At 35.5% G+C, this 15497-nt stretch overlaps 2 protein-coding genes across 2 annotated transcripts; both read left to right on the top strand.

The window, feature by feature from the left end:
- The first annotated feature begins 2763 nt into the window (after positions 1-2763).
- On the top strand, positions 2764-4262 carry LOC119084133 (odorant receptor 94b-like). Its single transcript, XM_037193984.1, has 4 exons — positions 2764-3558; positions 3622-3721; positions 3785-4048; positions 4104-4262. The coding sequence occupies exons 1-4, from the start codon at positions 2825-2827 to the stop codon at positions 4155-4157; spliced, it is 1152 nt and encodes a 383-aa protein (XP_037049879.1). The 5' UTR covers positions 2764-2824; the 3' UTR covers positions 4158-4262.
- Positions 4263-13425: 9163 nt separating this feature from the next.
- On the top strand, positions 13426-15024 carry LOC119084132 (odorant receptor 94b-like). The gene is made up of 4 exons (XM_037193983.1): positions 13426-14229; positions 14293-14392; positions 14456-14719; positions 14775-15024. The coding sequence occupies exons 1-4, from the start codon at positions 13496-13498 to the stop codon at positions 14826-14828; spliced, it is 1152 nt and encodes a 383-aa protein (XP_037049878.1). The 5' UTR covers positions 13426-13495; the 3' UTR covers positions 14829-15024.
- Positions 15025-15497: the final 473 nt, after the last annotated feature.

Genomic DNA, 15497 nt, shown 5'->3' with positions numbered 1-15497 from the left:
CTGAAGTTACAAAATCAGTATCAATCAGTAACTTTAGGATCAAAAATTTCGCCTGCGGCGCAAAATCTACTCAATGTTCAAAACATTGGTTCATACAATTCACTAGTGCAGTTTTAGTAGCGATATACACAAGAAGACTGGATTTTTTCGGATGAACAGGATTTCGTTATTTCGATTTTTACTGAGCGTATCCTTATCCTTAGACTTTATTGGCTTTTATCAAAATTCAGGTTCGGGTCAAATTCGGGCGAATTGACAGAAAATAAATAAATCAGACAGTCACGACAGTGTGCTACGTATTCCACACTTGTACAAGGTTTTAAGGTTGTGTCAAACGTATTCTACTACTATGCTAGGTGGTTTGCTTCTACATATAATAGTAGATTGCTCACTTGTTTGAAACAAGACTGTAAACACGCAAATACATATACGCGGACGTTTCATACAAAAATTCAACTACTATGATGATTGTCATCGCTGTGATAATAAGGTGATTTTTTTTGTATGGAAAATCATCAGACGTGGTGTGTTCCCGTCTGCGTGATCTCCCCAAAGTTTTCTGTCTTGGTTTAAAATTTGTTGTTTTAACCACTTGTTAATCAATAACCATGTCAGTCGTCTGAAATCAGTTTCTAAAGTGTAATCACCAAAATTTCACTGATTAGACGAGATCCAATTTTTACGCAATCAAAGTGAGCAACCCCTCGTGTTTTAGTGCCAAACCACATCGAATCTTTCTGTCGTGAAGTGACAGTTTTGACATTGACATTTTTGACGTTGTCATTTTTGACATCTGAAAAATTTCGTCATAACCTCAATTGAAAACGTGAACTGTACACAAAAGTTGTCTTTAAACAATTTATTTTTAACAATATCACAGTGTTATAGTAGCCTTATTCTAATATTTACGATAATACTGTAATATTATTCAAAATTAATTGTTTAAAGACTAGTTTTGTGTTCAGTTCACGTTTTCAATTGAAGTTATGACGAAATTTTTCAGATGTCAAAAATGTCAATGTCAAAACTGTCACTTTACGACCGATAGTTTCGATATAGTTTGACTCTTACAGACAAACCACATCGAATCTTTCTGTCGTGAAGTGACAGTTTTGACATTGACATTTTTGGCGTTGTCATTTTTGACATCTGAAAGATTTCGTCATAACATCAATTAAAAGCGTAAAGTTCAATATTTCGCATCCCAGAACGAAAAGGATATAATTTCAACTAATAACTAATCTATAAATCAAATGAAGCAGAAGCTTCGATTCGCACATTTAAAACATCACGCCGTCATTTTTCAATCATTTTGCATCAGAGTGTTGATTTTTCAACCATTTTATATGTTAATATGTTTTGCCTAACTAGTGTTAAAATATCGAGAATTCGTCGCTAATTTCCCACGTTGTTCCTAACTTATGCTAAAAGGCTTTTTTAAGCGAATTCGATTCTCTCTCGAACCTCTCGTTCGCTAAAAAATCATTTTAGCATGCGTTAGGAAAATAACTAGTACAATCGTAAAACTTTGAATTTGCCCCAATTTATGATCTCAGTTAGTCATGATTTCAAATATTCGTTGGATGTCTTCGAATATAGTTGATATATTCGAATGTACTTGATATAGTCGATATATTTTTTAATATGCTGCGCCGAAGGCCGTGAAATTAAAAAAAAAGTGCTGTCGAGGGAGTATTTTGTCATGACTTGATCGGGGTTATTTTGTCCGGGGTTAAGAGCCACCGGTACATAGCTGAAATTGTAGCCTACATTTTTGTGCCTCATATTTCACTCCATCAGAATCCTTTTTCAAAAATGTACGACTGTAATAACGACCACGAATGTGTTAGCTTTAAGTAAAAATTAGTCGTTTGACCGGATCTGAGAAACATGAGCAGTTTAACAAAATTTTCATAAACTGCTCAGTTATTGCAGTCGTAATGCGGCGGAAAGCATATTAACAGTTTTACTATCTGATCTATTACTTTATTTGATAGAAGATTTTCAAATATTGATTTCAGAAATCTTTTCCTTCATTTGTTTTGAACATGCTTTTTGCTATATAAGAACTCTTTAGTAAGAGCTTGTCGTTTCTTATTACTGATGTTGTCGATACCAGATGACAGCCGTCTGTAACAGTTTAAGTCGAATTCAATTCGCCGAAATTCGTCTAAAATCTCCATCTTTCAGCGAATTTTAGAGAATTTTGGCGAATTAAATTCGACATAATAGGCCCTGCCGCGAATTCGATCGATAAAACATTAAAAAAAACATTTACAGAAAGCGAGTGGGCATTAAAACCACGTTTAATAAGGAACAATTTTGAATAATTAATTTGGCAATGCACGTATGATGACACTATGGGGCTGCTCACAAAGTGCGCACGCGAAAAATGGAAAATGCCCTGTGTTATTAAATTTACTAAGTTTCGGACCCAATGTGCCCATTCTTCAGAATGACATTTAAAAGTTTTTAAATGCTTTCAGATGCGTTGAAATAATAATTTTGCCCCGAAATATAGGCAACAATTTAGCCGTGTATAGATTCCTCTTAAGCCGGTGGTCTGCACTTGTTATTTGCCGTAAGAAGCTGTTAGTGAGTTACACAAACAAATGAAATAAAATCAAAATCAACAAAACGGAATGAACGCCTCCCAAGAATATATTTTGTGAATGGCCTCCGTCGTTACGGTTGATTTATAATTTATTAAAATTTACCTATAGCAAAGGGAATTATTGGTGTTCAACAAAGACTTAACGAATGAGCGTTTTCAATATTCCATCAGCCGTTTGCTACTGCATACACGACGTTCATAAATTCAAGGATGTATTCCGCTAGAATTCATAAGTTTGTCGTTCAAATTTTTTCTTTATTTCGTCGTATCGGTCTATGGCATGGAGAAGACAGGCCTACATCTAGACAACTCTTGCAGAAGTCATTCTTTTGCATCTACTACCTGACTTTTATACTTTCAATGTCAGTTAAAGCATTTATATCAGACGCTCTTGATGAAAGCATTTTCTTAGCGGAATGTTCAATTATTTGCGCAGCTCTGCTTATTAAAATTAGGATGTTCCTTTGGAAGCAGATGGAAACTGTGGTGATGTTAAACCGGATTTGTGTTTTCACAATTCGAAATGAAGAAGCGTTCGCATTTTTCAACAACAAAGTGGAAAAATTTGTCAAATTTATGAAAATGTGCGTGAAAAATACTCTCTTTATTTCATTGGGATGTGTAGTTCTCCCATTTCTTGGAAGTCAGAGGTCACTTATTGCGAATATTGCGCTTCCATTCGATTGGGAAAATAGTGAAATTGGGTTTTGGGTGGTGTACATTTTCAGTCTTACCGAATATTATATAGTGGTTCTGACAATGTTGTTTTCCCTTATCATGTGGTATTTGTTGCTGCTCTGTTCATTAAGATATAAAATTTTGGGAATGGAAATGAAAAACATAGGACGAGCCGCAGGTAAAGTGAAAATGCCGGTTAAGGAAAAACAGGCCATTTTTAAACAGGACTTAGTGGCGTCGATTAAAGGTCACCTACATTTAAAAGGGTATGTATACCACACCACGTATGCTATTTTCTCATATTGAATATTTTCTCATTTTTTAATCAGAACAATCGATGATTTGGAATCATTTTTATCAAAAATGTTTCTGTTGCAATTCGCCGCCGGTAGCCTATGCATTTGCTGTTCAATTTATTGCTTGGCCTTCGTATGCATGACAATAATCCGTACAACTATGCAATCAAAATTAAAATTTTCGACTAATTTCCAGGATATAAGTTCCAACAACACGGAGCGCTCAATTCACCTCTATTTATTTTTATACAGCACTGCTGAATTGTTCATGATAACGTATTTAGGGAATGAGATTATGTTGTCGAGTAGTGCTCTTTCATACAGTTTGTTTGAAAGCGATTGGATCGGGCAACCACATTCGACCCAGAAATGCATTATCATTTTTGCTGAATACTTGAAGCGATCGCATGCGATGCTAACCGATAAATTGTATCCGTTGACATTGGAAACATTTACTAGGGTAGGCGAAGCTTTCTTGGTCTATCGGGTCAGTCAATATTGTATTTTTATTGCAGATTTTGAATTCGTCGTACAGCATGTTCAACATTTTAAAGAACACGAAGCAATAAAAATGGAGTCGGAAGCATGGGGCTTGTAATGAGCGTTTCAATATAAATATATTCAGACACGAAACAGCTCGGGATTTCGCACAACCACTACATAGATGTAGTAAAAGAATGCACGTTAATTTCCACCAATGACCATAGATTGAGAAGCGGAGACATGTAGTCAATAAAGGATTAGGTGGTACACGTACACAGCAATCACTTATTAAAAGAAAAAAAAATATTATTCGTTGCTGTTGGACGGCTTTTTTTGGTAGTTATGCTTGTTGTGGCACGAGCGGAGGCAGCAGGAGGAAGTCGTTGCCAAAGTAGCTGATGACAAACTATCCAAAAAGAAATTGACGAAAAAGAAACTGCAATGACAGAAAGAGATAGCGAATAGAAAAACAGTTTGTCTAAAATTATAATGGTTGAAGAACACTTTGGATTTCCAATATAATTTTTAACAAACTGACGATGGCGTTGTTTTCTTTGTCAGTGTGAACGGTGAACGTGCGGTTCCCCTTAAGGTCGGGCCATCACGTCCCCAATAGTCAAAATAAAAATTTGGAACCTCGGACGTAATGTACTATTAATACAAACAAGTTAATTCAGGCATCCCCAATAACGTTATTCAAAAATCGAAATGAATTCGGTCACTCGAATAACGTTATTCAAAATCACAAACTAATTTCGGGTAATTTATCAGAAATGCATGCAGATTACACAAAAAATCATTTCCAAGCGCTGAAAAAAATACAAACTCAACTACTCAACACAATTAATCGATCTCTGTGGGTCGAGGACCATTTTTGTATGGAAAAATTAAAGTTTGGGGTACTCTCTGGTACATTGTTCTATCTGATCGATAGTGTCTAAGGGTGCCGCTCGATCCTAGACGATTTAGGTCGCTCAATGGCGAATTGTGTAATAAATGACGAAAATCGCTGGAAATCGAAATTTTTCTAAAATTACACATTACTCGCGTTAGGATAGGTTCGGTTTTTTCTCATCAGGATCAGGATGCCGAAAAAATTTGTAGCCTTCCAAAATTACACATTACTTGTGGAAGGAGAAGAGTCGTGGACACGTCTGGATCTCATCAGTATGATCCCACACGAAGGATTTTTAGGTATATATTTGTCTAGGTGATCTACCTGCTGTAATTCTCTGAACACCTTGTTCATGATTTATTAATATTTCGCTCATAGAGTTACACTCTCTTTCATTTATTAACTCAGAGTTAATGTCGTCTGCTTCAACGCTATGTATGCACGATCACTTGCATCGCAACGTCGGAGTGGATCATGTTGCGTCCTTTAACAGGACGTTTGAAATCACTGAAAATATCCCCATCTGAAATGCCTACAAATAAGGAGCTAAATTCAGAGATAAACAAAACAACAAACAGAGCTTTTGCTCTTCTCTACCCACTCATGGTTCACGTTGGGTGAATTTAACGAAGAAAACAGGGCTGTTTCGACCTCGGGACTCAGTGGCGGTCTGAGGCTAGCGTTCTTCATCATCAGTTGTTTCCACTGATCCGGTTGGAAAATTGACTAATTCGTTGCAAACTTTTTCGTTGTTCAACGGTTATGTAACGAATACGTTATGTTCACCATAACTTATTCGTTATATAACCGTTTCACAACTAATTCCTTATCATTCAATTTTTAACGAATTAGTTGTACTACCGTTATGAAATGAATTAGTGAATCGACAATTTTTGGCCAAAAACTTACTCGTCAATTAACTGTTATGCAACCAATAAGTTGGAGTAATCTACTCAACTAATTCGTCTTAAAACGGTTTTGCTCATAACATACGAGGCATTGAAAACGTGTTTTGGTCCTAGTTTTCATTGACAGATGCAGCAATCGCGATTTTAAATAGAAAAATTTCTAACTTCATTTGACAGTTTCGAAAATTTCGTCATGAAAAATAGGACCAAAACACGTTTTGAATACCTCGTTTGTTTTGAGCATAACTGACGTCAGTTGGAATCAAGATGTCATTCAAAAAAGATCGGTCGGAGATGTGATCAGTGAGAAACTTGTTATGCTTTACTGTGGATTTACATAGCAACGTAAAAGTGACAGATGCAAAAATTTTCTCATACGGCAACTCGAAATTTCATTCATAATTTTAATTTTATGAATGAAATTTCGGGTTGCAGTATTTAAAAAACATTGCATCTGTCACTTTTACGTTGCTATGTAAATCCACGGTTAGTAATTCAATTTTAATACGATGCCATAATGTGAAACAATGAATTAATGTGAAGTTTGAAAATTGTGATGAAAATTGATCGTATTTTGTGAATAGTGATTTTGTATCTTTATGCCAATTTGTAAATCAGCATTTCATTGATCAATTTCACAACTTTTGTCGGCCGCTGTTGTCGAAGTTAGTATTCTTATGTCCTGTTAGGTCTCTTTAGGAATATCCCGCTAGGATTTAGGATCGACAACAGTTTCTTACAATAAAAGTGAAATAGATCGATAAAATTTTGTTTAACTGGCATTATCAATGTCCGGAAAATTGGAAAAACGTCTGACTGACTAGTTGTTGACCAAAATCAAACTGTGAAGAAAATAAGTCTTACTTTATTTACACACCAAATAACGAATAATTAATTTAAAAAAATCGATTGCAGCACATACAAACGTCTTTTCTGTTCATATAATTAATGTGAATTGATTTACGAATGTCCTATCGCAGATAAAATTTTCAATGTAAAAACGTGTTCTTGAAAATGTAGTTAGAAGTTGAAAATAATAATAAACGAAAACGTTGTCAAACGGTAGAACAACCGTGCTACAACTTAAAAGTGAGACAATATTGAAATTTCAAATGTGACTTATAAGTCCTACGACGGTTTTGCAACCCTTTCACAACATTAACCAATTCGTTGTATAACCGTCACACAACCAATTCGTTAATAGAATTTCACAACTGGGCAAAAACCGTTGTACAACCGTTACTACAACGTTGTAGTAACGTTGCGACAACTAATTAGTTATTTTGGGTTATCTCGGAATTTTCAATAACCGCGGTTACATAACGGCAGTGCCGCCACTTCACACGGACAATCCGGACATTTGCCTAGGGCGCAGCGATCTGAGGGGCGCAAAATTCTCAATTGTACGGGCGCGAAATTCTTGTGGGAAAATTCTTTTAAAAGAAAGTCTTCTAAAGTATCTAAAGAAAGTATCTAATAAAATGGCGGTCTGCGTGACCTCCCCAAAGTATGGGTTATGTTATTATGTAATCTCGATTTTATCTTGATCGTGAACAATTCAAATGAAGAAATTGGATTTTTACTAGGTTTTTCGATCAAATGAGGAGTAACAGGCAAACATAGCTTGAGCGAAATTTTAATGGAATTAATTTTTGACATTGAATGACGCTCAGTATGAACTCAACTAGAACAGTTGTGTTCTTGAACATATTATTGAAGCATCAGCATTTCGGCATATCGTGCCAATCGACAGTCAAGTCATTCAACTTTATATGTTGATATGGGTACTGAACCGAAAGTTGTTGGGGCTAGTGAATTCTAACTGAAATGACAGTCACTGCCATCTAACGTCATACTCCAAAGTTAATTCTATCTCAAGCTTTGAATGCCATGTGTCATAGCTAATTGATGGACGACCACCATTTTGTTTTGATGAGAGAAGCCATTTTGTTAACAATGTTAGCTACCATTGTAGACTGTTATGATCAGAGCGAAAGAACCGAAGACTTGTTAATTATAACTTGCCTTGGGGTACTTGTCAAAATATTGCTTTCTCTTTCAACATGTTACGGTGAGAGCGAGAGGACCGAATACCAGTCTATTATAAGTTGTCTTCGGGTACTAGTTCCCATTTTTCATGTGATGCCAATGCCATCCTTGCTTTCACAACTGAATGTGGACGAAAATACAGCTAATGACACGCTTTATTGGTCTGCTGATCTTATTGCCTCGATCCACTGACGATGCAAATGCAGACTTAATCCAATAAAAGTATAAAAGAGGTATGGCCAATTTATCTTGAACGTGTGAGTGCGTTAAAAATAATATGAAAATGAGTGCAATGAGTGCCTGAAAATTATGTGACTAGAAATCCATTGAAAGTTCTCTAGTAACCTGGACGAAGGTAAATTTCCCACTTATATTGCACTTGTTCAATTTGTGGTACAGCTAGCTGTGGATACACATTTATTATCGTCGATAATTTATCGAACTTATTGCCTAGGATACTGTGCTTTGTCAGAGTATGAGATGTGTATCGTTTCTGGTTTTCATTTTATGTGCTTCAGATATATAATGGCATCATTACGGTTAGTGTGATGATACGGAAAATCGAAGATAGATCACATCAACAGAAGTATATCAAGCACATAGGAAAATGATGCTTCCAGAGAGTTGATAACAGATGTTAGTATGTACATTCTATCATAAGATTTCTAATAACATAGTGCTTATTTTCACTACGTGACATGTCATGACATAAGACTCAAATCGCGTTCGGGTTGCCCTGTTTCAATTCACTAAGCTTTCCTGAAATTTTCTATTTCGATTTTGACTTGCTCGATCCGAGCCTGAACTGTTATTGTCGGGTCTCACCTGAAACTTAAATTTTCACGTTCAATCAGTTCGGGATCGGGTAAACCTAAATTTTCCACCAGACAGGGCGGCATGTCTCCTCACTATTCTCACTTTTCAGACTATTTTTGAGAGGAGTGATAGTGAGTTACTTTTTTTCGCATTTCCTCACTTTTCTCACTATTTCTAACTATTTCAGACGAAAGCGGATAACTTAAGGAAAATTTTCATTACATTTAATACTGAAGTTACAAAATCAGTATCAATCAGTAACTTTAGGATCAAAAATTTCGCCTGCGGCGCAAAATCTACTCAATGTTCAAAACATTGGTTCATACAATTCACTAGTGCAGTTTTAGTAGCGATATACACAAGAAGACTGGATTTTTTCGGATGAACAGTATTTCGTTATTTCGATTTTTACTGAGCGTATCCTTATCCTTAGACTTTATTGGCTTTTATCAAAATTCAGGTTCGGGTCAAATTCGGGCGAATTGACAGGAAATAAATAAATCAGACAGTCACGACAGTGTGCTACGTATTCCACACTTGTACAAGGTTTTAAGGTTGTGTCAAACGTATTCTACTACTATGCTAGGTGGTTTGCTTCTACATATAATAGTAGATTGCTCACTTGTTTGAAACAAGACTGTAAACCCGCAAATACATATACGCGGACGTTTCATACAAAAATTCAACTACTATGATGATTGTCATCGCTGTGATAATAAGGTGATTTTTTTTGTATGGAAAATCATCAGACGTGGTGTGTTCCCGTCTGCGTGATCTCCCCAAAGTTTTCTGTCTTGGTTTAAAATTTGTTGTTTTAACCACTTGTTAATCAATAACCATGTCAGTCGTCTGAAATCAGTTTCTAAAGTGTAATCACCAAAATTTCACTGATTAGACGAGATCCAATTTTTACGGAATCAAAGTGAGCAACCCCTCGTGTTTTAGTGCCAAACCACATCGAATCTTTCTGTCGTGAAGTGACAGTTTTGACATTGACATTTTTGACGTTGTCATTTTTGACATCTGAAAAATTTCGTCATAACCTCAATTGAAAACGTGAACTGTACACAAAAGTTGTCTTTAAACAATTTATTTTTAACAATATCACAGTGTTATAGTAGCCTTATTCTAATATTTACGATAATACTGTAATATTATTCAAAATTAATTGTTTAAAGACTAGTTTTGTGTTCAGTTCACGTTTTCAATTGAGGTTATGACGAAATTTTTCAGATGTCAAAAATGTCAATGTCAAAACTGTCACTTTACGACCGATAGTTTCGATGTAGTTTGACTCTTACAGACAAACAACATCGAATCTTTCTGTCGTGAAGTGACAGTTTTGACATTGACATTTTTGACGTTGTCATTTTTGACATCTGAAAGATTTCGTCATAACATCAATTAAAAGCGTGAAGTTCAATATTTCGCATCCCAGAACGAAAAGGAAATAATTTCAACTAATAACTAATCTATAAATCAAATGAAGCAGAAGCTTCGATTCGCCAGGCGTCCCACTTGTCCGAAATGTCCGAAATTTTACACATTTGTCCGAAATTGTCCGAAATGTCCGAAATATTCTTCAAGACCTGACCAGAATTAAATATATAAACTTATAAAAGTCTCATTTTATAAAAAATTGCCTGCGGCGCGCTTCACAGAATTTTTAATTGAACTTTCAGTCTATCAATACTTTGTCCCTAAATTTTTATTCACTTGACTGTAAGTCATATGGGTCTTTATGGCAGAAAATACCGGAAAATGTGTATAGGTACCGCGATCACTATAATTGAAAATTATGTGGAAATATGACGTTAAATGTGAAACATTAAATGTGTAATATTTTTTTAACTTCAGTAAATCTAAATCGATTTTCAAAAACGTTTTGTTCGAAGGAGAACTGAATTCCTTAGGTCAAGTTTTTAAATGGGCGTTATCAGCTCAATGGTCTGGGAGTAGTTCTCGAAAAACCGATATGCTCATTGTTTATTTTCCTATGGAACACGATAACTAACTCAGCTAATTTTCTAGACCTGGTTTTCATTCAAAAAAGCATTTCCTCAAAAAAAAAATCCTGTTTTTCTGATTATGGTACTCGGGCATAATGTTACAATTCTTCCTTCGAGTGAAAATCAATAAATCAATATTAAGATAATAATATCACGAGTGAGCGCAGCGAATGAATATGTTAGAAAATAGCTGTAGCTCTAAAAGACAGCCACGTTAAGAGTTTCCTGCGTCACATCTTGGCTGACTCCAATATCTTTTTTAAGCATTTTTTCAGTATAGTCGACATTAAAAATTTTCGAATAGAAGCGAGAATATGATCGAATTTTTGAAGTAATAGTAGGAAAAGTAGACAAAAATTCCAACAGGCTTAATGGAAACTAATTACAAGATTCGCCTGTGGCGCATCGAAATTTTAACATTGCTTGTGATCATTATTTCTTCCATCCTTCGATGAAATACATGCAAATGATGTAGGTCGACGAAGGAAGTGTATTGACTAAAAACCACATATTTGAGGAAATTATTCTATGCGAGGAAAATGTATTTCTCAGCATTTGTCCAAAATTTGAGGAACGGAAAGAAGCCTGACCCGTATTCAACCTGGTTTTATTTAAACATACAGTCTCGCAAGGTTGAAATACGACATGTTTCTGATTCGGGAGTTGTGGTTTGTAATTGAATTCACAAGAATTTCATTTGACAAATGAAGATCTGGATTTCTGTTTTCTGAATTTTTATACTAAAATACCAAATCTAGATTTTCGTTTGTTTGACGAAATTTATATGGGATCTATTACAAACCCTTACCTCAGAAACATGTCAGATATTATTCTTCCGCGACATGAATTAGTTAACCCACATCTTTAACACTATCTTTTCGTGAAGGTTTCAAGCCCTCTATTCAGGTTTATGATCTTTACAGCTACAGGTCATGTCAAAGTATACTTAAAAAAAAATCTCATCTCTCTCATCTCATATAAAGCCTTAGAATTTGTTGGTGGAATGGACTTAAATGACTTACAGACTTTTTTTAATGCGTAACTTTAGTGAAAATTAGAAAAAAAATGTCCGAAATTTTTGCAGAAAATGTCCGAAATTTTTATGAATTGTCCGAAATGTCCAAATTTCGGACAAGGCAAAATTTAGTGGGACGCCTGCGATTCGCACATTTAAAACATCACGCCGTCATTTTTCAATCATTTTGCATCAGAGTGTTGATTTTTCAACCATTTTTCACGAACTGTGTATTCATCAACCGACTAAGACGAATTGTGCAATATGTTTTGCCTAACTAGTGTTGAAATATCGAGAATTCGTCGCTAATTTCCCACGTTGTTCCTAACTTATGCTAAAAGGCTTTTTTAGCGAATTCGATTCTCTCTCGAACCTCTCGTTCGCTAAAAAACCATTTTAGCATGCGTTAGGAAAATAACTAGTACAATCGTAAAACTTTGAATTTGCCCCAATTTATGATCTCAGTTAGTCATGATTTCAAATATTCGTTGGATGTCTTCGAATATAGTTGATATATTCGAATGTACTTGATATAGTCGATATATTTTTTAATATGCTGCGCCGAAGGCCGTGAAATAAAAAAAAAAGTGCTGTCGAGGGAGTATTTTGTCATGACTTGATCGGGGTTATTTTGTCCGGGGTTAAGAGCCACCGGTACATAGCTGAAATTGTAGCCTACATTTTTGTGCCTCATATTTCACTCCATCAGAATCCTTTTTCAAAAATGTACGACTGTAATAACGACCACGAATGTGTTAGCTTTAAGTAAAAATTAGTCGTTTGACCGGATCTGAGAAACATGAGCAGTTTAACAAAATTGTCATAAACTGCTCAGTTATTGCAGTCGTAATGCGGCGGAAAGCATATTAACAGTTTTACTATCTGATCTATTACTTCATTTGATAGAAGATTTTCAAATATTGATTTCAGAAATCTTTTCCTTCATTTGTTTTGAACATGCTTTTTGCTATATAAGAACTCTTTAGTAAGAGCTTGTCGTTTCTTATTACTGATGTTGTCGATACCAGATGACAGCCGTCTGTAACAGTTTAAGTCGAATTCAATTCGCCGAAATTCGTCTAAAATCTCCATCTTTCAGCGAATTTTAGAGAATTTTGGCGAATTCAATTCGACATAATAGGCCCTGCCGCGAATTCGATCGATAAAACATTAAAAAAAACATTTACAGAAAGCGAGTGGGCATTAAAGCCACGTTTAATAAGGAACAATTTTGAATAATTAATTTGGCAATGTACGTATGATGACACTATGGGGCTGCTCACAAAGTGCGCACGCGAAAAATGGAAAATGCCCTGTGTTATTCATTTACTAAGTTTCGGACACAATGTGCCCATTCTTCAGAATGACATTTAAAAGTTTTTAAATGCTTTCAGATGCGTTGAAATAATAATTTTGCCCCGAAATATAGGCAACAATTTAGCCGTGTATAGATTCCTCTTAAGCCGGTGGTCTGCACTTGTTATTTGCCGTAAGAAGCTGTTAGTGAGTTACACAAACAAATGAAATAAAATCGAAATCAACAAAACGGAATGAACGCCTCCCAAGAATATATTTTGTGAATGGCCTCCGTCGTTACGGTTGATTTATAATTTATTAAAATTTACCTATAGCAAAGGGAATTATTGGTGTTCCACAAAGACTTAACGAATGAGCGTTTTCAATATTCCATCAGCCGTTTGCTACTGCATACACGACGTTCATAAATTCAAGGATGTATTCCGCTAGAATTCATAAGTTTGTCGTTCAAATTTTTTCTTTATTTCGTCGTATCGGTCTATGGCATGGAGAAGACAGGCCTACATCTAGACAACTCTTGCAGAAGTCATTCTTTTGCATCTACTACCTGACTTTTATACTTTCAATGTCAGTTAAAGCATTTATATCAGACGCTCTTGATGAAAGCATTTTCTTAGCGGAATGTTCAATTATTTGCGCAGCTCTGCTTATTAAAATTAGGATGTTCCTTTGGAAGCAGATGGAAACTGTGGTGATGTTAAACCGGATTTGTGTTTTCACAATTCGAAATGAAGAAGCGTTCGCATTTTTCAACAACAAAGTGGAAAAATTTGTCAAATTTATGAAAATGTGCGTGAAAAATACTCTCTTTATTTCATTGGGATGTGTAGTTCTCCCATTTCTTGGAAGTCAGAGGTCACTTATTGCGAATATTGCGCTTCCATTCGATTGGGAAAATAGTGAAATTGGGTTTTGGGTGGTGTACATTTTCAGTCTTACCGAATATTATATAGTGGTTCTGACAATGTTGTTTTCCCTTATCATGTGGTATTTGTTGCTGCTCTGTTCATTAAGATATAAAATTTTGGGAATGGAAATGAAAAACATAGGACGAGCCGCAGGTAAAGTGAAAATGCCGGTTAAGGAAAAACAGGCCATTTTTAAACAGGACTTAGTGGCGTCGATTAAAGGTCACCTACATTTAAAAGGGTATGTATACCACACCACGTATGCTATTTTCTCATATTGAATATTTTCTCATTTTTTAATCAGAACAATCGATGATTTGGAATCATTTTTATCAAAAATGTTTCTGTTGCAATTCGCCGCCGGTAGCCTATGCATTTGCTGTTCAATTTATTGCTTGGCCTTCGTATGCATGACAATAATCCGTACAACTATGCAATCAAAATTAAAATTTTCGACTAATTTCCAGGATATAAGTTCCAACAACACGGAGCGCTCAATTCACCTCTATTTATTTTTATACAGCACTGCTGAATTGTTCATGATAACGTATTTAGGGAATGAGATTATGTTGTCGAGTAGTGCTCTTTCATACAGTTTGTTTGAAAGCGATTGGATCGGGCAACCACATTCGACCCAGAAATGCATTATCATTTTTGCTGAATACTTGAAGCGATCGCATGCGATGCTAACCGATAAATTGTATCCGTTGACATTGGAAACATTTACTAGGGTAGGCGAAGCTTTCTTGGTCTATCGGGTCAGCCAATATTGTATTTTTATTGCAGATTTTGAATTCGTCGTACAGCATGTTCAACATTTTAAAGAACACGAAGCAATAAAAATGGAGTCGGAAGCATGGGGCTTGTAATGAGCGTTTCAATATAAATATATTCAGACACGAAACAGCTCGGGATTTCGCACAACCACTACATAGATGTAGTAAAAGAATGCACGTTAATTTTCACCAATGACCATAGATTGAGAAGCGGAGACATGTAGTCAATAAAGGATTAGGTGGTACACGTACACAGCAATCACTTATTAAAAGAAAAACAAATATTATTCGTTGCTGTTGGACGGCTTTTTTTGGTAGTTATGCTTGTTGTGGCACGAGCGGAGGCAGCAGGAGGAAGTCGTTGCCAAAGTAGCTGATGACAAACTATCCAAAAAGAAATTGACGAAAAAGAAACTGCAATGACAGAAAGAGATAGCGAATAGAAAAACAGTTTGTCTAAAATTATAATGGTTGAAGAACACTTTGGATTTCCAATATAATTTTTAACAAACTGACGATGGCGTTGTTTTCTTTGTCAGTGTGAACGGTGAACGTGCGGTTCCCCTTAAGGTCGGGCCATCACGTCCCCAATAGTCAAAATAAAAATTTGGAACCTCGGACGTAATGTACTATTAATACAAACAAGTTAATTCAGGCATCCCCAATAACGTTATTCAAAAATCGAAATGAATTCGGTCACTCGAATAACGTTATTCAAAATCACAAACTAATT

Source organism: Bradysia coprophila, unplaced genomic scaffold (genome assembly GCF_014529535.1).
Source record: "Bradysia coprophila strain Holo2 unplaced genomic scaffold, BU_Bcop_v1 contig_732, whole genome shotgun sequence".
NCBI classification, from domain to species: domain Eukaryota; kingdom Metazoa; phylum Arthropoda; class Insecta; order Diptera; family Sciaridae; genus Bradysia; species Bradysia coprophila.
This window is presented reverse-complemented; position numbering and strand designations above follow the sequence as displayed.